The following is a 22,311-nucleotide window of genomic DNA, read 5'->3' as shown; positions in this document are numbered from 1 at the left end:
GCAAATACTCACAAACACACAGTCGGTTTAGTCCCTGTAGAGAAGTTCTGCCAATTGAATAGGACTCTCTGGACTCTCTGTGACTGACACCATGCCTAATGCCAGGTGTGGGCTAGAGGGGTATAAAGTTCCTCTGCATTGTGCAGCTGTGGAGCAGTGGGACTACTGTGTTCTCTGGAATGATGGTTGATGCTTCATCCAATACCTTTGGGATGAGTTGGAGAGTTGAGGAGTTGAGGTGGAGGAGTGATCATCCCACATCCTGACCTCACGAATGCTCTTGTCGCTGACTGCAATCAAATGCTGCAGCATTCGTCCTCCAAAACGTCCCACAAGGTCTTCTTGGGAGAATGGTGAAGATGTGCCCTTCATGGTGTTTAACTGTGGCTTCCATGCATGTCCTTCTCAAAACTCAACCCCGCTTTTAGAGCCTAACTAGTTATGGCTTCTACCATTACCACATTCCATGGGAATTTATGGCACTTGTAGTTAGTCTCAGGCCCTCAACCAAACCTTGTGGCTCAGCTGCCTCTGACAAATGTGTTCCACTCTGGCATGACACCCATCAATAGCATGATTGTGTATGGATGAGAGAGAGCATTGATGGGCAGAGAGCTCTTTGCCCCAGGGCTCACACAAGCTCACACAGAGCTCATATCACCCCCTCCCCCCCCTCCTCCTCCAAAGCATATACCAGGAAAACACTCAGACAGCTCTGCCTGTAGTATGTCTTTAGCACCAGAGCCTTTCCCTGAGATCTTCCTGACGTTCCATCATCTTCCTCCTCCGTTTCCTGCTTGAGAAGTGAAAGGGCAGCCATGTTGATATATTGCCTGGTGACGGAGGTGGAGTGGCTGATTTATTGCCCTGGACTCCTCTGGTTCCCAAACACAAGTGATGACTCTGTGCTGGATGGGCTATTCTATTTATACCCTTTGTTGGGGGGTGTCAGGGGAGTAGTGAAAGCTGTAAGGAGAGGAATGCCGACAAGCTATGCATGGCCCACATGGTGGTCAGCTCATCTGTGTTTGTTTTGGTACACAAGGTACATGGGACTCTCACGTTTCTCTGCAGGGTTAGTTACAACATGGTTAATCTCACGCTCGCAACATGGCTTGTTTGGTCAGCGAATGGACAGAAGATCTTTAAAATTTACAAAATCCCTCAGGTTATTTGTGCTCAATTAACTATTGGACTATTGGATACATCATTATAAGAGCTTTTCATTCAGACGTTTCTCAAGAATGAATATAAGATTACCTACACCTAAACCTAAACCTAAACTTTACTTAACCCACACCTAAACCTAAATCTAAACTTTACCTAACCTAACCTACACCTCAATCTAAACTTAATCTAACCTAAACTTAACCTACTACATCTGAACCTAAACTTAAACTAAACCTAACCTACACCTAAACCTAAACTTAACCTACTACATCTGAACCTAAACTTAATCTAAATTAGACAGGTTGTGTGTATTTGACAAAACTGCGCGACCAGTGGACGAGAGCTTTTGTGTGAATCATAAATTATGTACAAAATATATTTGTGCAAATGTTACAAATGTCCCAGGGTGCACCTTTACTGCTATATGTATGAGATCTTGTTGGGTGCTCCACCCACTAACATCTAGGATAGATTATATTTTGGGCTAATGTGGATGGAAATAGTCATTTTTTTTACTGCTTGACATACCACTGACCAGGACTCTTGCTTTATGACATAAATTCAGTATTTTATTAAAATACATGTTTTTATTTATTAATGGAATGGGATCATTCTTATCATTTAACCTTTTAGGATAAGAATAAGATGATCAGCCAATCGCCATAAAATGTGAATGTAAATTTACATTGAATTCACATTAAATTCTGGATAATAAATCTCATGTAACACATTTTAAATGAAACTCCATTTAAAAACAATGGATTGTGAATAAATGGACACCAAGGCTGTGTGTAGTGCAGATGGACGCCTACTGATGAGGTATGTTTGTTAAGAAATTGGATCTTTCTGTGAGTCATGGGTGCACAGTTTTGTCAGCAACCTTTATTGTCAGGGGACCAATAAAGCTGCTGGCCACCCTGTTTCATGGGCTCCTGTGTGCAGTTGCCCCCCTGCACCACCGTTAGCTATACACCACTGAATAAACACTCCCACGACCTTCTAAGAAGTGTCATGCTGGTTTAGTGACACTGAAATTGTCGTGTTCTGTTTCAGCAATGAATATCTATTTCACTGACTACCGAGGTCTAACTCTGTACATGCTCTGTACCTGCAGGAATCCCCTCTGGTGCTGCTGTCTCCCTGGTCTGAGTCCATGACCCAGCTCATGAAAAGACTGGACCAGCTCAACTTGGACATAGAGGAAGCTCTCAGTGCTGGCTCCTCCCCCTCGGACACACCCTGCACTACTCGGAGGCACATAGCCAATGCCCCAACTTCACGACAGGTTAGGAGTCTCTTCCCTTACTTACTAACCTGAAGCACTGTAGCAACCAGGGTCGCCTGTATGCCTGGATTTCTGTTCATGGGATTGTGTTCTGGTACCAGAATCTCTTGGCTCTCCCCTTCACATTCCTGTAGAGGAATGTGATCATTTCGGGACATGCATTACAGTGTAAATTGCATTTTTGAATTGCATTAGGGGTTTATCCTCAGATGGGGGAACTCCAGCTTGTGGAAATTGCTCACTTGTATCAAGGCTTTAACCCCTTGGACTCTAGACTTTTTTAATTTGTTCAAAATTTAAGACGTACTAAATTAAAAAGCACTAACAAAACTTAATAATTCAGTAAACTAAACTAAACAACCTATTCAGTATATAAGCACTGATTGCATATTTAGCATCTCCTATAAATGATTCAGTATCTACACAGAGTGTTTCAGTGGTTATTATGGATGATTCAGTGTCTACACTAAATGATTCAGACTCCACTATTAATAATTCAAATCTGCTGTGAATGATTCAGTGTTTGCTGTGTAATTCAGTATCAATACTAATTTTAGAATCTACAATAAATATTCCAGTTTCTTCAAAAAAGATTTAGTGTTTCTGTAAATGATTCAGTATCTATTTTAAATGATTCTGTATCTCATGTAAAGGAATCTACAATAAATACATCTTAATATACTAAAAATACTTTAGAATCTACAAATAAAAGATTCAGGATTATTCAGTGTCTACATTACACGTTTCAGTACATATTATAAATGATTCAGGATCTCCTATGAATGATTTGGAATCTACTATAAATAATTCTGTATCTATAATAGAGGATTCAGTAACTCTGTAAATGATTCAGTATCTACACTAAATGTTCAGTAGCTATTATAACTGATTCAGTATCTTCTATAAAAGATTTGTAATATACTATAAATGATTCAGTATCTATAATAAAGTATTTGTAATATACTATGAATGATTCAGTATCTACATGAAATGTTTCAGTAGCTAATAAAATGATCCAAAATCTACTATAAATAATTAAATACCTACAATAAATGATTCAGTATCTACAATAAAAATATTTCAGTATCTTAGAAAAAAGATTCAGTGTCTCTGTAAATGATTCAGTATCTACACTAACTGTTTCAGTAGCTATTTTAAATAATTATGTATATCATGTAAATGATTTGGTAAATATATTATAAATTATGCGGTATCTATGATAAAGGATTCAGTATATCCTATAAATGATTCAGTATCTCCTATAAATGATTTGGAATATATTATAAATAATTCAGTATCTCTGTAAATGTTCTGAATAAATCTTCGTCCTTTCTTATTGTACATTTTTGAGGGAAACCCTGGTTTGAAATTTGTGGATATTCACATCTGACTGTTATTTATTTATTATTGTTCAAAAACACAACGAATGAGACATTTTTTCATTGTAAAGTATGTACGACTATGCCAGGGATGTCCAACGAGAAAACTACTACGTTCTATGAAGTATTGATGTTGGAGAACGCAGAAGAATAGCCAGCATTCCTGCCAGATACAGTACACGCTGCCTGTCTCTAAAAGGTCATGCTTGCTTGAACTCTAATCGATTACCAGAGTGGTATGAAGTAGAAATCCAGCTGGCTTATACACCCTCTCCCCAACAGGTGGTCCATTGCAGCTAAGTCCAAACAGTCATAAGAAAGCACAAGTAAATCAACAGTGCAGACTCACAGACATGTGCTCCACATACTTTAAGCACTTTCGTTTTGCGAAATCAGCCGCTGGAAATATTTCATAAGCCCTGCACCATGAAATGGGGCTGTGTTATTGATATTCATCCCATGGGACCGGGTCTGGAGGGCACAGCCATGGCTGTTTGATGTAGCAAAGTCACAATGTGGAAGAATGTTGGGTTTTTCACAGCGTCTCTGGTTGGGCCATTGCATGCAGACACATGGCGTCCATTTTACGATGAGCTAGACTGCCCTCAGATGATATGCTACGGTCTGGTAGGGACTGGACTGGACTGGTGGGAGCGAGGACAGAGGATCATTGTGTTGAGAGTTTGCCACTGGGAACTTTCAATGCTAGTTCTAGAAAAAAAAAAAATGCCTCATTGAAGCTTGCAACACCCCCCCCCCCCACCCCACCCCATAACTGGAGTTCACGGAAAGAGACAAAAGTGGCCTTTGGTTCCCCGTGAGTGTCCGAAAGAACGGCTGCACTTCAATTGGCGCTCTGTTGGTCTGTTTGTGTCATTTTGTCCATTTCAGATGGTTCGAGAGACACATGTCTCAGAGCCTTCTGAACAGCCGTTTCTGGTGCTACCCATAACCGGCTTTAACAAGCAACAGCAGGTCTCCTCCAAGGTATCTTCTGCCCCGGTCGTCTTCATCTACTATCCTGTAGACTTCATCCAAAGTCTGCAATCTTCTCTTCTCTATCTTTAATCAAATCTGCAGCTTCTATCAGCCTCTCATTCCCTCGCTGCTGACCTCAGCCCCGATTCCATCTCTCTCCCAGTCGTCTCCAGAGATCTTCTGTGACAAGCTGTGTGTGCGTTTGTTGTGGTCCGTAGTGACTGTGGTTCTGCTGTCATTACAGAGCGCGGCAGCGTGGGGGACAGGAGGAAACCAATCCCTCATCAACAACAACATGGCCAGAGGACCAGAATGGAAGGAACGCCATGACCAAGGGATCTTCTCTTCGGACACTTCCTCTGTAACCAGGACACACCTCAAAAAGACAGAGGTAAGAGGCTGGTACTCATGAACGGCAGCATTCATCTGACCTGTAACCGTCAGCTACAGTAACTTCATACTCTTCACAAGGATGAAAAAAAGACACAAATGAAAGAGGGAACCAATCAGCTCCCTTAATGCCAGACTGTATGAGTAGTTGACGTTTCAATGAGGTTTGGGAAGGCTCTCAAATGGAGAGCATGAAGATCTTTTCCTGACTTGATGTTTGGAGACGTTTCGGATATTTCGTGTTTGACATACTTCTAGCAAGTCTTCTAGCACTGCTTACTTCTTCAAAGTAGTGTTGCTACATCTAAATAAATATGATTGTGAGAAAACCACATAATATTTAGGTGTCATCACATATTTTATATATTATTATATAATGGAATAGTGATTTAGCACTGCAGAAGCTTTCCAAATGCTAAGCAGTGCAAAACCAGTGTTCCTCAGCAGAACTTTAGATGGTGAAGAATGTTGATGACTAGCTGTGTCCTTCAGTATCTCTTGCCATTTTGATGCGACGCCATGCGATGACGTGTTAGCATAGCTTTAAATGCTGGAGAATGCCGAAGGATTGTAATGTGCTTCAGTAATTTCGCCACTTTGGTCATCTAATAAATGACCATAGTTCTAGGTGTAGACCAATATTGGTGACTAGCTGTGTTCCCCAGTATGTTTCCACATTAACCATCTAATAAGTTAGCGTAGCATTACATGTAGAGGAAGGCTGATGACTAGCTGTGCTGTGTGTTTTGCTGATTAAATACTAATGGGTGGAAAACACATGGTATTTAAATGTCATCACATATTTGGCCACCAAAATCACATGCTTATATGTCTGATCTAATGTCAGATGAACACAATGTTTGCCACATTGACCATGTGATGATACGTTTGCACGGCTTTAGATGCTGAAGAATTCTGATAACTAGCTGTTCTTCAGTATTTTTGCCATTTTGACCATGTAATGATGACTTAGCTTAGCTTTAGATGTAGAAGAATGCTGCAGAATAGCAATGTCCGTCAGTCATTTTTCCACACTGACCATCTGATAAGTTCCTCAGTGTTTTTGACCCATTGACTATGTAATGAGGAGATAGCATAATATTAGATGTTGAAGGATTCTGATGACTAGCGATGTTCTTCAGTATCTTTGCTACATTGACCATGCGATGATGACTTAGCTTAGCTTTAGATGTTGAAGAACGATGATGACTAGCTGTGTTCTTCATTATTTTATGTTAACCCTCTGATAGGATAGCATAGCATTAGATGTTGAAGGACGGTGATGACTAGCTGAGATCTTCATTATTTTTGCCACATCAACTATGTGTGATGAGTTAGTATAGCTGTAGGTTTGGAGGAATGCTGCAGTATAGCAATGTCCTTCAACATTTTTCCACACTGACCATCTGATAAGTTGCTGTGTTCTTCAGTGTTTTTGACCCATTGACCAAGTAATGATGAGTAAGCATAACATTAGATGTTGAAGAATGCTGATGACTAGCTGTGTTCCAGGGTTTTGGCCACATTGGCCATGTGATGATGACTTAGCTTAGCTTTAGATGTTGAAGAATGCTGATGACTAGCTATGTTATTCAGTGTTTTGGTCAGATTGACTATGTGATGATTTAGCTTAGCATTAGATGTTGTAGAATGATAATGACTAGCTGTGATTTTCACTCTTTTTGGCACATCGGTCATGTGATAATGAGTTAGTGTAGCTAACCACCGCAGAAAAGCAATGTCCTTTAGTCATTTTTCCACATTGACCTTCTGATAAGTTGCTGTGTTCTTCAGGTCTTCCGTTTTCTGATCCATTGACCATGTAATGATGAGTTAGCATAACATTAGATGTTGAAGAATGCTGATGACTAGCTGTGCTATTCAGTGTTTTTTATGTTTCTCATATGATGAGAAATGTTAAATTAGCCCTTTTCTTCAGTATTTGACATAAAACAGGGACAGACGCTATACGCTTTGACCGCATGTTGAGGCCTCATCGCTTTTCGAACTCCTCTTAGGTTAGCATAAACTTCATAAACATTTTTGGGACATGCACTTTGACCATGTGATGGTCTGCTCAGTGCTTCATAATGAATGCGTTAGATCTGAGAGCACGGCACGCACTCATGCCCCTGGCTTAAGATGTGAGGGTGTCGGCCTCTGTCCTAAATAGATTTCATCTCGCTATTCCAAACAGGATTCCTCCTGACCCGGGGAATGAAACGAATGAATTCAGAGTGACAGTATGCAGACTTGTTTCAGAGGGGGCACGCAAGGCCATCAGCACTTTTGTCAAATCGCAGTGCAGTGTGTTTAATCGCTGCTGTTTGAGCCGTGATGTCAACCATTTGTCATTCAGGACGAACTCCTTGTACGGCTCGTGTCAGCTGAGAAATGACTGTCTGTTTTCAGAGTCAGAGCAGTAAATCATTTCGGGGCTTTTGGAGAGGGAACAGCTGCATTATTGGCTGCTATCGGTTCTTATCATTTATTTTCTTATCATTCCATTTTAATTAACTAATGTGTGCAGAGGCATGGCAGCAACTGCAAGCTAGAGTGACTGGGCGTTCGTTAGACTAGTGAAGAACAGGCTTTAGTCTTTAGGTAGTAGTTGGAGCTTGAATTAGATGAATGCTTCGACAGCAGGTTTATGATTATGGAGATCTTAGGGAGTGAGCAAGGCGAAGTCTGTGGTTCACAGATTTGATGAAAAACCAAAGAAGTTGAATTAGAGGTATTACTGGCCTCTGATTTCTATCTGTTTTCCCTCCAAGGAACCGCCTCTCATGTGCTACAGCTCCATGGACATTTTGTTTTTAGGCCACCAAGGAATTCCAGCTCTTTTGTTGATGTTACATTCTGTTTCCCCTGCTCTTGTTTCCCCCTGCGCTCCTCCGGGAGCAGTGCAGGGTAAAGGGGTTTAGGCCATTAGCAAGGACATGGAGTTTACAGCTGCCTCACTTCCAGGCCCTTCCACGGCCCTTTTGTCAGTTCATTTCATTACTCATGTTCAGCGTTGGGTGGACTTCTTAAAAAGGGCTTCAGAAGCTCTCGCTCTGTCTCTCAATGCACTCTTCCCCAAATACTATCAGCCGAGCAGCAGTGGGTCTAAACGAGCACGATATCTGTGGGAATTTAGTCCTTTTCCATCCGGCTGGAGAAACAGGGCCAGATGTGTTTGTTTAATCTTGGCATAGCTGAACAGCGTGGCACTGCTAGGTACGTTTTGGAGTCGGGTGCATGGGAACACAGCTAAAGACTTCTGGCAGGGACTGGGAAGGTGTGTGTGTGTGTATGTGTGTGTGTGTGAGAGAGTTGAAGAGGGTAATTGGATTGGAAGGAGTAATAGAATGATTTGACTTTGTGCACTCTGACAGAATGAAGTCACTCAGAGAAGCTTAGTGGGTCAGAGAGCCTCTCAGAGGCCTGCAGTGAACTGAGCTCCATTCGCAGATGAGAAATCTGAGCCTCTCTGATTTTAGCAACAGCAGGTTTAAGTGTATTGGTGTTTTCACAGCCAAGTCTCGCCTAGCCTTTTTCACCTTGCAGTCCTATTATCTCAGGACCCACGAGGGTCTTTCTTCAGCAGTTAGCATGTGGTGAGAGACATTTTCTGCAGTCATGCACATCGCTGACCAGTTGCAGAACTCTTGTCTGACCTTATCTGGACACCGACAGGCTCTTTGAGGCTGTTTACACCTTCCATTAACCCCTTGAGACCCTGCGACCTCATATGGGGACATTACATTTCTGCTTCTCTGCACTATGATACTTCATTTTTTAAAACGTTGACCCTTTGGCCTCATATGAGGACATTGTTTTTTGCAAAAATGACCTGTACAAAGACTAAATCCCAAATTAAGGTAATTAAAAATGACCACCAAGCAAAACTTTGGGTCTCAGGAGGTAAATTTTTTTGTGTCGAGTGTCAAGCCAGGTGTGAACATTCCCAGGACGCATTGTGATCGGATTACAATCAGATCCCTTAGACCACATTTGAAGGTGCCCAGGGACTGACCACATATTACACCAGTGTAAACGGAATGTGCTTGCCGTGTCCGGATACAGTTATGCGAGTGAAAATACGTCTGTCAAAAAATTGAACACGTCTAATTATCACTGTTATGGTTTCTCTCTCTCTCTGTCTCTCTATCTCCCACGCTCTCCCTCTGGTAGATGATCGACCACAGCTGGCTGTATTACCTTGCCAGTGTTCCCTTGCAGCTTAAACAGTTCTTTGAATTCTTTGGAGCTGTTATGGGAATGTGAGAACCTTCTGTTGTTCTACATTGTAGATCTCCCACATTAAATTCCCGAAACCCAGAGCCGGACCACCTTTATTAGAAACCGTCAGTTACAGAATAAGATCTGTTCACACTGGAGATGTATGTGTAAACAGAATCCAGATACACTATATGTCCAAATGTTTGTGGACATGCTTTCTAAGGAATACATTCAGCTACTTTAAGTTGCACCCGTTGCTGATTCAGTCCCTGTAGAGAAGTAATGGCAATAGAATAGGACTCTCTGGAGCAGATAAACATCAATAATGATAAACGCCTAATGATAGGCTTGGACTAGAGGGGTATAAAGACCCCCAGCATTAAGCTGTGGAGCAGTGGTAGAACTGTGTTCTCTGGAATAATGGTTGGTGCTCCATCCAGTACTTTTGGGATGAATTGAGTAGTTGGGGAAAGTGAGGTGGTGATCATCCAACCATCCAATTGTATTAAACCCTATTTGAATATTATTTATTAATGTAATTTTACTATAGGTTTACTATAGGTATAAAAAATTGAATGCAAGCTTGATGACCACTCTACACACTGCGACACACATCACCTTGAGACAATTTAAGAAACAGTCATCTAACCCATTTATTGAAATATACTTTTAGTGTGAAAATTACACATATATAGGCTATAGGCTCCACTACACAATGACTTACCCAAGCTTGCAGAAGCTTCACGCCTCTGATGAGTCCTTTGGCTGGTCTTCTGGATTTGACTGAAGTTTGCAACAGACTTGATTGACCCCAGCTATTTTTGCCAGGCACAACGAAGCTAAATGGCTCTTTGAGCGTCTCTTTACTTGTGAAAATTCACTAAAATCACTGAGAAACTCAGGTAATAATTACATGACCCACCTCCCCATGTAAAACTAATCCGGTCCAAATAAGAGGCTTCACATTCCTTTTTACTGCCTGTACCTATTCCTGAATACCCACATTAAAGCCCAGAGCGGTGGGCCGGCAGCTGGCCCACGTCAGTCCCTGGCTCTCAGGCTCCCTGCAGGTGTCCTGGTAAGAGTAGAAGCAGAGAGCTAAACGGCTCAGCATGATGAAGATAGATTACGGAGCCTAGTGTATCTCAGGGGGCCGGGATTTGTTCTGCTCCAGCAAAGGTTGAGCCTCGGAATGGGCCATGGGACCATGAGCACCCCTGCTAAGCGCAAAATGCTGCTGGGTGGAGAGGTCAAGTTGGTTGGCTTCCTCTTATTTCCTGTCTTTTTTTCACTGTCAGCACTGCTATTACATCAGTTCAGGTCTGCATGGTATTTACATGCTCTCCCAGTTCTCTCTGAAATGAGACAAATTAGACAATTTCAGCTCATGATATTGGGAATTTGAATTATTAATACGCAAGAAGACTGACCTAACACTTGATACATACCAGTGCTTGACTGGACACCGCAGTACATTCTTACGGAAAGGCAGGCCAGTGCAGGAGTGGCGTTTATGTGTAAATATTATGCATTTCCATTTGACACCTGTTCAGCACAGTAGGTACGTCTGCCAAAATGTAACTGAATCCTCCCGCAGTTTTTCACTTTGACCTTTACCTTTATTTACAGTAGATCTCTTGGAGGAGTTGAGCAAACTGAGACTGGAAAGGATTCATTGTGTTGACAGTTGAGATGTGATGATTCACTGGAGGATGTGCATGATTAGAATACAACCCATGACTCAATGACTGTATGCTTCAAAGGATCTGTACTGTAATGATGAACATATGTATTATACACACACATAAACACATACAGACACACACAGACTCACATATATATTATATACAGTATGTACACAGTACTATGCAAATGGTTTAGGTCCCTAACTACACAAATTAATCAGTTTCTCTCAGCAGTGAGAGAGTTTCTACTGTAGAAGCTCCAGATCTCATCAGAATGGATGCAGGTGAACATAAATACAGTAAAAAGGAGCAAGAGCTTCTCAGGTTTCTCCTGGACGCCTCCCAGTCCAGCCAGCACAGCGTGGAGGATGTGTTCAACTCCATCAGCAGCAGCAGCAGCTCACCTGATTTACATCATTAAGCCCTGATTTACCACCAAACCACATGTTGATCTGAGGAGAACTCTAAATAATACTAGACTCCATGAGGAGAACTTTGGAGATGTTCTGATGATGAACACAGTGATGGAGAACCACCACCACTTTCTGTAGGAATGTTATTATTAGTGTTTATTCTAATATTCTAATAATTGACATCATAGGTAGATCTCAACTATGAGAGACAAAATGAGAAAAAAATTCTGAAAATCACTTTGTCTGATTTTTAAAGAATTTATTAGTAAATAATGGTGGAAAATAAGTATTTGGTCACCTACAAACAAGCAACATTTCTGGATGTCAAAGACCTGTAACTTCTTCTTTAGGAGCCTTCTCTGTCTTCCACTCATTACCTGTATTAATGGCACCTGTCTGAACTTGTTAACAGCATGAAAGACACCTGCCCACAACCTCAAACAGTCACACTCCAAACTCCACTATGGTGAAGACCAAAGAGCTGTCGAAGGACACCAGAAACAAAACTGTAGACCTGCACCAGGCTGGGAAGACTGAATCTGCAATAGGCAAGCAGCTTGGTGTGAAGGAATCTACTGTGGGAGCAATAATCAGAAAATGGGAGACCTACAAGACCACTGCTAATCTCCCTCAATCAGGGGCTCCACGCAAGATCTCAGCCCGTGGGGTCAAAATGATCACAAGAACGGTGAGCAAAAATCCCAGAACCACACGGGGGGACCTAGCGAATGACCTGCAGAAAGCTGGGACCAACGTTACAAAGGCTACCGTCAGTAACACACTACGCCGCCAGGGACTCAGATCTTGCAGCGCCAGACGTGTTCCCCTGCTTAAGCCAGTACATATCCGGGCGCGTCTGAAGTTTGCTAGAGAGCATTTGGAAAAGTATTGGGAGAATGGTTAGATGGTCAGATGAAACCAAAGTAGAACTGTCGTCCTAGGCAAGCAGCAACGAGTTGTGTTTGGAGGAGAGTGAATGCTGAGTGGCATCCAAAGAACACCATACCAACTGTGAAGCATGGGGGTGGCAACATCATGCTTTGGGGCTGTTTCTCTGTAAAGGGACTAGGACGACTGGTCCGTGTACATGAAAGAATGAATGGGGCCATATATTGTGAGATTTTGAGTGCAAACCTCCTTCCATCAGCAAGGGCATTGAAGATGAAACGTGGCTGGGTCTTTCAGCATGACAATGATCCCAAGCACACTGCCAGGGCAACAAAGGTGTGGCTTCGTAAGAAGCATTTCAAGGTCCTGGAGCGGCCTAGCCAGTCTCCAGATCTCAACCCCATAGAAAACCTTTGGAGGGAGTTGAAAGTCTGTGTTGCCCGCCGACAGCCCCAAAACATCACTGCTCTAGAGGAGATCTGCTTGGAGGAATGGGCCAACATACCAGCAACGGTGTGTGCCAACCTTGTGAAGACTTACAGAAAATGTTTGACCTCTGTCATTGCCAACAAAGGATATATAACACAGAATTGAGATGAACTTTTGTTATTGACCAAATACTTATTTTCCACCATTATTTGCAAATAAATTCTTTAAAAATCAGACAATGTGATTATCTGAATTTATTTTTCTCATTTTGTCTCTCAGTTGAGGTCTACCTATGATGTCAGTTACAGGCCTCTCTCATCTTTTTAAGTGGGAGAACTTGCACAATTGGTGACTGACTAAATATTTTTTCCCCCCTCTGTATATATATTTTACAATACATTTAGGAAAATTTTATTCGTCCGGACGAATGTGCAGTGTGCAGACCAGCTACAGGGTTCAAACCATGGACAACAACGGACAAAAATGTTGATGTTTAATTGGACAGCAGTGATATATACAGTGTACATCTATATATGTACCGTAACCCAAAAACCTTGTACCTCAGTTTTAGCAGTTTTGGGCCTTTTTTTTTTAACATTTTCTCTGGTTTTCTTACAGAATCAGATCATTTTTGTCTGTGAAAATGTATGAAAACAAGTCCAAAGATACAGTACATGCAGGCATGGTGGAGTGATACATGATCCTGTCACCACCATCAGACTTGAGAAGTGTGCTGGCACTGAGCCTAGGAACTGTCCTGATTTCACTACCACTTTTCACACATACAGCACACGCCAGAGGAGGAACATGAGGTAACCTCTTAGTGTCTGGTTGGGAAAAAAAAAGAGAAAACAGCCTCCTCACTGCTTTTGTGTGTAATCTGAGGTCGCAGAGCAGAGCAGGCTGCATGCAGGCCCTTCAGCCTACGAGCAAAAAGCTCTTCCAGTCCATTTGACCTGCTGAGGCCCTGACAGTGAAATATTCTTGTTTATGCCGTTGTGCGGAGCTGCACGGACCTGACGGAGACTGTGCATCGTGTTAAACTGCATAACTGCATTCCTGTAGCGTCCTCTGTATGCCAAGTTGAAAACACATCCTGTGGCTCAGCTGCCTACAACTAAGACGGATGGACCCAGGTCTAATAGCCCAAGCAGACTTTCCTTCAAGGCATGTCCTGTAGGCTCTGTATTTAGAGCAAAGAGATGATGGATAACTCAGCTCAACTCAGTTACACTCACATTTACACTCACATTTCATTTACAAGCAGATCCTTTCTTGAAAGAAGTATACATTGAAAGGTTCTTTAAGGACCCACACTTGGTTCTTCTGTGGCTTTTTTGACTCCTCTGTTTTTAATATGATCTGGTGCTGGAATGATATATTGATATTCAAGTACTATTTATTAACAAAAAAAGAAATTGCCATAGCAAAAGTAAGCTCCCCAGACAAAATATTAACTTCAGGCTCCTGCAGATGGCGCTGCACATGGATGATCAGGCTATAAATACCCATAGGACGTGTGACGGGATTCATGGACTAAGAAGAGGTGGCACCGTGCAGTGAATGTCCCTTTGGATGTGTTCCAATTGCACACTTATCGTACAACGCCCTCCCCTCCTAGTCTGGCGTACTTGGCTTGAGACCCCCACTGTGAGACACTTTAGCTATAACCATGCAGTAAAATACAAAAAGGAAGCTCAAACACTACTGAACATCTCACTCTCTCACACACTTGGTACTTACACACATATGCACATGCACACACTCTTAAAGAACCTCTCAATGCAAAGGCCATACTGTGAAGGAAGTAGCTGAATGTGCAGGTGAAAGGTAGCATACAGTCGTACTGGTCTACCAGCAGTGGCAGAAATTCCAGTCTACAGGAAATTCTCCTCAGAACTGTAACCAAAAGACAAAACTGGCGGACAGGGACTGCTGGCGGGTTTGCCGGCTGGTGAATGAAAATTGTTTTGCTTTCAGACAAGAAGTCAGCGCAGGTCCTTCACCACCAGTTTCTGAAAGAACACCCCGCAGGGAGCTACAGATCATCAACACACAGAGCAGAGGGGCATGCAAGAGGTCTTTGCTCACTTCTATTCAACAGTGAATTTCCTGTAGGCTGGGATTTCTGCCACTGCTGGTAGACCCTTATGATCGTATGCTTCCATACACCTGCAGATTTACCTACAAGTCCTGTCACACACTCTGCAGGTATTTATAGCCTGGCTGTCCTTGTGCAGTGCCATCTGCTGGAGCCTGAAGTTACTATCACCTTAAACATGCCGTAGAGCTTATTTCCCTATTAATTTATTATCTTCGCATTTTTATTTTCATTTTTAAGCTGGATTCCCCTGATTGATTTCTCCTTTTCTTTCTAATTTCACTGATGGTTAATGGGATGCATAAGGCAGGAGTGGGCTGCACAGTTTTGTGCTTGTCATGGTCAAGCACACCTGATTCAACTCACCTGTTAATTCCCAGGTTTAGTAGGTCTGTTAGTGCAGGGAAATCAGCAAGCTGTGCTGCACTCTAGCCCCCATTGCTCTTCCCTGCATTAGGCCTTCAGTTTTGCTCCTGAAGTCCTAAGTAATGAGAGTGCTTGCTTGGCTGTATCTGCCTAGATACCAGTGATGAATTTAGGTATGGGCGACATAGACAGCTGTCCAGGGTGACATATTGCTGAGGGTGGTACGGGCCCAGCAGAACAAGAGGGTTTGCCAAGGGTGCCATACAAGCTAGATAAATGTAGGTAATTTTTCTATTGAATTAAGAGTAAGAAGAAGAGTTTTCAACAGTGTGAAATGAATAGAATTAAGTCTCAGAGTCTAATATGAGGCCTAAGTCATGATGAAATGCATTGAAACTGGTGGTGAGAGGATGAAGAGCTACTATAAATAGCAGTGTGTGCTTTGCTGCAGTGTGGAGAGGTCTTCTCTGGGGGACACATCTGGCCTGGCTGAGTCCTCTGGGAAATGTTTCAGAGTGGAGGGCCTTTACTGTCCTCTTCTTCTTCATACTTTCTGACCCTCCCCCCGGCACACACTCAAAACACGTATCTCAACCCCCCTTTGTGTTTCTGTCCTGCTTCTGTCTTCCCCTGTCTCCTTCACCTATTGTTAAACATTCTCTTGCCATTCAGCTTCCCCATGTGTCCCATGAACAGGGAATGCATGAGAATTTCCAAATATTATGAAGCTCCATCAAACCTTTCCTGTTGCTCTGGGTAAAGATGAGTGGGAGCCGTCAGGCCTGGTCTGAGATGACAAACTGCAGAGGAGTCTCATAGCACCTTCACCAAGACTCGGCTCAGCCATAGGAACATCTACTGTGAACATATGGAAGGCTTATGTAATGCAGGCATGTATTCAGGCATCTGTAGAGCAGTGAATAATGTGATTGGGGATAGGCAAGCCTGCCAAATAAAACACACACCTCCACACACACACACACACACACACACACACACACACTACACAGGCTGAGTGAATTATAAGGGGAACTCCAGACATTAGCAAATATTTCATGGGCCATGGGGACTAAGAGCAGTAAAAGACAGTGAACACACAGGTTCAAACAGGAGACCACCTGTATATGGAGTTAAGAGTATATGCAGTAGCATGCTGGAGGTTATGCAGTCTCATATGTACAGTGCAAATATAAAATTAGGCCTTAAAATGATGCCGAATCTGATTACAGAATGTTTAGGAGGAGGAGTTAACTCAACTTAGTTTGGCCAAAGTTCTCCTAACTCACATTTTTCCTTCTACATCTCAGTTTGGTCTCAGTACATAATGAGTTCATTATATTAGAAAATCATTAGAAAATATTTCATCTGTAGCTCCTCCCCTTTAATCGGTTTACTGTTTATTCCTATCTACAGGTTAGAACATCTTTCTATTCTCAGACTCCTGACCATTGAGGGCTATGGCTTTGATATCAAATGTATGATCTCATGTCTTTTTTACAAGAAGGCAGTTAGACAGCTGTGCCACTCCAGAGCTGTGAAGGCATATACGCTTCTTTGTCCAAGACAAAGCGGTTAAAGGTTACGTCCTTATCTCCTCAGCTCTAGACCGGCCCTACGGTCTAACTGCTGCTCATCAAATGGGAGGAGATCATACGTTGAAATGCCTGCGAGGCCTTAGAGCTCCATATTTAAAAACATCCCAGCCTGGGGTCGTCATGTGTTACGAGAAGTTCTAACCTGCAGATGGGAATAAACAGTGAACAGATTGAGGGGGCAGAGCCACAGACGAAACATCTGAAGACTAAAGAGCTGCAGCTTGTTTACTCATTTTTTTAGGTGCTTTTAACCAAACTGAGATGCAGAAGGAGAAAATGTGAGTTAGGAGAACGTTTGACTGTTTTTAGGCGAAACCATAAAAACGTACGAATGTTAGACATTCCTCTACATGTTCCATGTGGATACACATGTACCTGTGTGCAGTGTTGGGGTGAGAAGTCCAGCAGGGTTTCGGTCACTGGGTTAGGGGAGAGAAAGCTGAGGCAGTAATGGAGTGAAACACAACCTCGTCTCTAGAGACGTAGCACTTGCTGTCTGGGCTGGGCCGAGGCCTCAGTAAATCATGCTAGCTAGGGTCAACTCCACAGCTCTGTGGGAGAGTGTACAGTGCAGTGGTCAGGTGACGACTTTATCCGTCACGACCGGAGGGGAGCATTATTGTGTGTGTTGTCTGGATGTAGTAAAGTGATGCAGTGAAGAATAACTTTTTATTGTGTATTTTGCTGCTGTCCAATGAAAACCATGTCCATTTTTGTCCATTTTTATTTTTCTCCATGGTTTGAACTGATCTGTACACTGTGTCCGTCATTCTGGATGAATGGACCAATAGAAATGCTCTAAATTACCTGGAATAAACTTATTTTACATTGACTTCCATTCACACTAATCACATTTTTACCTTCTCCTGTAAAGTCACAGTTTTGGAGATACATGTTTTTATTGGACAGTGCCGATTTGATTTTACTAAATGAATTTGGTAGATTACAGTAACACAGGCACACGTCTTACCTTTATTTAGGTGTAAACTATTTTTATACAATGCAGCTTAATTTTTTTTTACATTTTTAATGGGTTTTTTAGTAAAATAAATAGTTATATATACTGTAGAACCACGACAACTCAAGAACCATTTGAAAGCATAGATGTTTTTTTTTGCATTGTTAAGCAATTTTTTTCAGAAATATATAAAACCCTTTTTTGCTTAAAGTCTACTTTAATTATTATTAATATATTAATATAAATGGATATTAATCCAGACATCTAGTTCCAATTATATATAATTATCATATTTTATAATTCATAATTATTTTCATAAACTAATTTAATTGACATAAAACCAGTTCCCCTGCTTGTTAATAATTCATAGTAATCAAACATAAAGGTTGTACAGAAAAAAAAAAGAACCAACTTAAAGAACTATTTGAATGGATGGTTTAATAGTTCTTACTTAAAACATAGAACTACTTGCCTATGGTACTGTAGAAAATTAGCACCAATAAGGCTTCCACTGCTACTACAGGAGTCTAAGAACCTTCTTGCTACTCTTTGCCTGGATTGTAGAAAGACCCCTTCTACGTTCAGAGTCTGTTGGCATGTGAAAGGTTCTCCACACCCACAAATCTGTTTTTTAAACCTCAGAGAATCGTGTGTAGCATCTCTTTTTAAGAGGATGTTGATGACAGCATCTACACTGTTTTGCTTGGTTTGGATTTGAATGGATGATCCGTCCGTAAATCATCTTGTCCACTTCCACCTTGTCAGAATCGCAGTGGGCCCAGAGCCTACCTGGAATATCTGGGTGCGAATCGGGAATTGAAGTTGGAAATGTTTAATGTTATTGTTGCTTTAGAATAGAGTCTAAGAATCTTCAGTTCCTGTGCTTAATAGGTAGATATTAGATGTTCTTAGAAGTTTCATCTGAGTTTTAATTTAAGTAATAGTAAGTTACTCAGCTCTTATTCAGGTTTTAGGATGAAAAGCTGCCACTTTTGTAATTCTACTCAAGGTAGTTACCCAGCCATGATTTCACAGAAGTATCAACGCTTTTACTTGAGTGTTGTTTAGGCCATTCTACACATCTCCTGATCGGTTGTAATGGTTGACCTTTTTTTAGAATCACAGTACAAACATGGGAACTCAACCGATGACCAACATATTGTCTTCTGTTTCTAGATGCCCATCAAGAGGAAGCATGGAGGAGCAGGTAAGAGCTGGTTTTCTCTCATTTCAGCACGCTGGGCCTACAAAAGCTCTCATTTCCTTTGCTTGATGTGGTGGATTGAGGTGCAAGTGGAAACTAGTAGATTCAGAAAGTGTTTCTTCAGGGTTTCTTCACCTCCCGCATGTTTTCTACCAGACATCCCTAATCCCTCAGTGGTTAAGGTTTCTATATTGTATTATCCACAAGACTGCATCACATCTACTCCAATTCCAGCTCTGACAAGAGCGTCTCTGTGTGAGACGGTGTGTTATCACACCGCGTATGTGGTGCGAAGAGAGTTTCCACTAACACAATTAAATTACCACAGCACATCACTGTGTGACAGCCGGAGCAGTTAGATATTCCACTCTCCCTTCAGCTTGGTTCCTTATTAAGCCTAGATGACAGTAAATTTATGAGGAAACAAGCTTGAAATGTATTTAGACGAGCTCATAGCTCTGCAGTCGTCTTCTGCTGCTTGGATGTTGTTCGAAATTCACAACGGAGAACTGAAGGTGCTTTTACAGAACATGCAAGGTTATTATTTAATTATCTGTACCAGCTGCTTTACACTACAGTAAGCATTTATTGAACGTGCCAGAGAAGGCGTTTATTCTGCATGTTGAATCGTTTGGAAAATGCCCAGATGCAGTTTTTCACGCCCATTTACAGCCCTGTTATTTGGTCTTTGAAAAAAACATACAATTTAAAGTCAAAGTCAAAGTTAGAGTATACTTTATTAACCCAAAAATAGGAAATTCATTTGGTCAAGTGCCGCACAGTTATGATGGACGATAAGTGGTAGTTGCTGCCGTTTTTTTTTGTTTTTAACACTTTCTTTAAAACCCCCCCCCTGAAAACTGTAGCTAAGTGCTGTTTGAGAGAGAGAGGAGTGACCTTTTGTGAACAACTAACCATTACAGATTTGGTTCACTGAAATTTTGATTGGTCAGCATCAAGAAAGCTAAAATTGGGCATTTTGCCCATTATTTTGGGTGGACCAATAATAAAAAATGCTTGAACACACTGGCCCAGGTACTGTAAACACCTCCACTGTGTGTATGTGTTTCTGTATGTTAGCATGACGGCAGATCGCATGTCATTTTTTACCAGATTAGTTTGTATAAGCAAGTACAATTGACCATGCTGTCTCCGTGTGGGTAGATCTCCCCTCATTGCCCTTAATGCGATGCTGGCCTATATTGTGGAGGACCTGGCGCTTTCCTCTGAGCGCGTAGACTGCCTGGCGATGCTGCATTGCTGCCAGTTTGAAAGAGGTGGTGGATGGATTGTGGTGTATTAGGAGTGTGATAAGGCCTTACCCTCCTAGTGTTGTAGAGCATTGCTCCTAGTGGGTTACTTGGCAGGACCAAATTGGGAGAAAAAGGGAAAAAAACTGACAAAACGAATGATAATCCAGCCTGTTGAGTTTTAATGAGATAATTAGATACAGTTTATCTATAGTTTAATTGGACATCTAGTGTTTTGACTACAGTGTTAGAGACCACAATTGCTATTTAGGTTAAATGGGATGTTTGCCATATTCTGTAAAACGCATCCAGGCTCTCAATATTTGCTTGGATTGATCAATTGCAGGAGAAGTTTATAATGTGTTTGGAGCTAGATGATGTCAGTCCTGTTACAGCTCAGCTTTACATTGTAATTCTCACACTGTAAAACGTCCTTGTTTCATTACTGTGCTACATTACATTGTCAGTCCAGCTCTTTCTTTCTTCTCTGGGCTGTGTTTTTCCTGTCTGAGCCAGTGAGAACATGAGCCCGACAAAGACAGGTGGCCTTGTGTCTGGACGTCCAGAGAATGCAGAGGCATGTATACTCTCATTTATAGGCCTATTTCTGTGCTGGCTTGGTGGGGGCACAGTTAAAATAAGGGGGACCGGCAGGGGGGAGAAGCATACCAGAGCATTGTTGCTGTTATGGTGAGGTGAAATATTTGCTGTGGCATGATGTGGCCCACCGGGGCAGCTGGGAGATTGTTTTAGGGTTTGCTGGGATTCCAGTTTGAGCTCGGGTTGCTCTCTCACATGACCCTGAGGCTACAAGGCCATGTGACACAAGTGTACATTATGGCATGCAGACACTTCTCACTTTCAGCCTCTTGCCACTCAGGCTGTACCTGTGTGGGCTGAGAATGGCTGCTGGTAACAGATGATCTGGAATCAGTGACCATGATTGCAGGCCTTAAAGTGTTTAGTCCAGTAAAGGAATTCCTATTATAGCTTAGATACTCAGTCTTAATATGTTGTAATATTTGGACTTTATACTATATAAAACATAGTTAGCTGCTTTTCAGTGTTTTTCTTAGGGGAAACATTGTTGGAAGTTTGAGGTCATAGCATTTGACCCCAGACTTATCATAGCATTGGGGAACTTAGTAAGACAGTAAATAAGTGAATGCTAAATCTTCAGTTTCTTTTCTTTTAGATTTTCACTGTCCTCATGAAGAAAGCATGGCTGAGGTAAAAGTTGAAGTCATGGAAATGACCACAAGGACAAAAAGAGTGGTGCTTTGCATCAGTGATACTGTGTGCCCTGGTTTATGACTGCTTTATTGTTCCAATTTGTTAAACAACTGATAAAATGTAAATAGAATATTGTTAAAATGGTGCAAAAATATATGTGGAAGGGGTTGAGTATAGCCTATGTGTGGAAAACACTTCTGAAAATACATAAAAAATCCACCGTCCCTCTTGTGCTGCCACAACAGATCTAACCAATTTGAGGCAAGGACTCCACAAGACCTCTGAAGATCCCAGGTGGTGTCTGGCACCAAGACGTTAGCAGTAGATCCTTAAAGTCCTGTAAGTTTTGAGGAGGGGCCTCCATGAGCATCAGTGAGTGCTAGGTGCCCATGTTTCTTTCTTGAACCACGCTTGGTAGGTACTATCCACTGTATACCGGGAACACCCCATAAGACCTGATGCCTGATGTTCTGGAGATGTTCTGACCCAGTCGTCTAGCCATCACAGTTTGGTTCTTGTCAAAGCATTTAACACACACATCACCATCGAGAGCTGACTGTTCACTTGCTGCCTAACATATCCACCCCTTCTCACTGAAGATGAAGATCATCAGTGTTTTTCACTTCACTTGTCAGTGGTATTAATGTTATGGCTGGTCGGTAAGTGTAAGTTTTTGAGTCTGTTAGGTACAGAAATCCATAGAATCATAGGCTACGGTTTTAGCATGCAGGGATCAGGTTGCTAAACGCTGAAGTACTGAAGT

General features: G+C 41.9%; 1 protein-coding gene across 1 annotated transcript in view; it reads left to right on the top strand.

The window, feature by feature from the left end:
* The window catches only part of stard13b (StAR related lipid transfer domain containing 13b), a 153,563-nt gene that overhangs the window by 31,496 nt on the left and 99,756 nt on the right, over nucleotides 1-22,311 (top strand). Inside the window, exons 3-5 of the mRNA XM_072691534.1 lie at nucleotides 2,285-2,455; nucleotides 5,057-5,203; nucleotides 19,038-19,068. Of these exons, the coding sequence (XP_072547635.1) occupies nucleotides 2,285-2,455; nucleotides 5,057-5,203; nucleotides 19,038-19,068 (349 nt within the window). The remainder of the gene's footprint in view (nucleotides 1-2,284; nucleotides 2,456-5,056; nucleotides 5,204-19,037; nucleotides 19,069-22,311) is intronic.

Source organism: Salminus brasiliensis, chromosome 11 (genome assembly GCF_030463535.1).
Source record: "Salminus brasiliensis chromosome 11, fSalBra1.hap2, whole genome shotgun sequence".
Lineage (NCBI taxonomy): Eukaryota > Metazoa > Chordata > Actinopteri > Characiformes > Bryconidae > Salminus > Salminus brasiliensis.
Note: the sequence above shows the minus strand (reverse complement) of the source record. Positions and strands in the feature narration are given on the sequence as shown.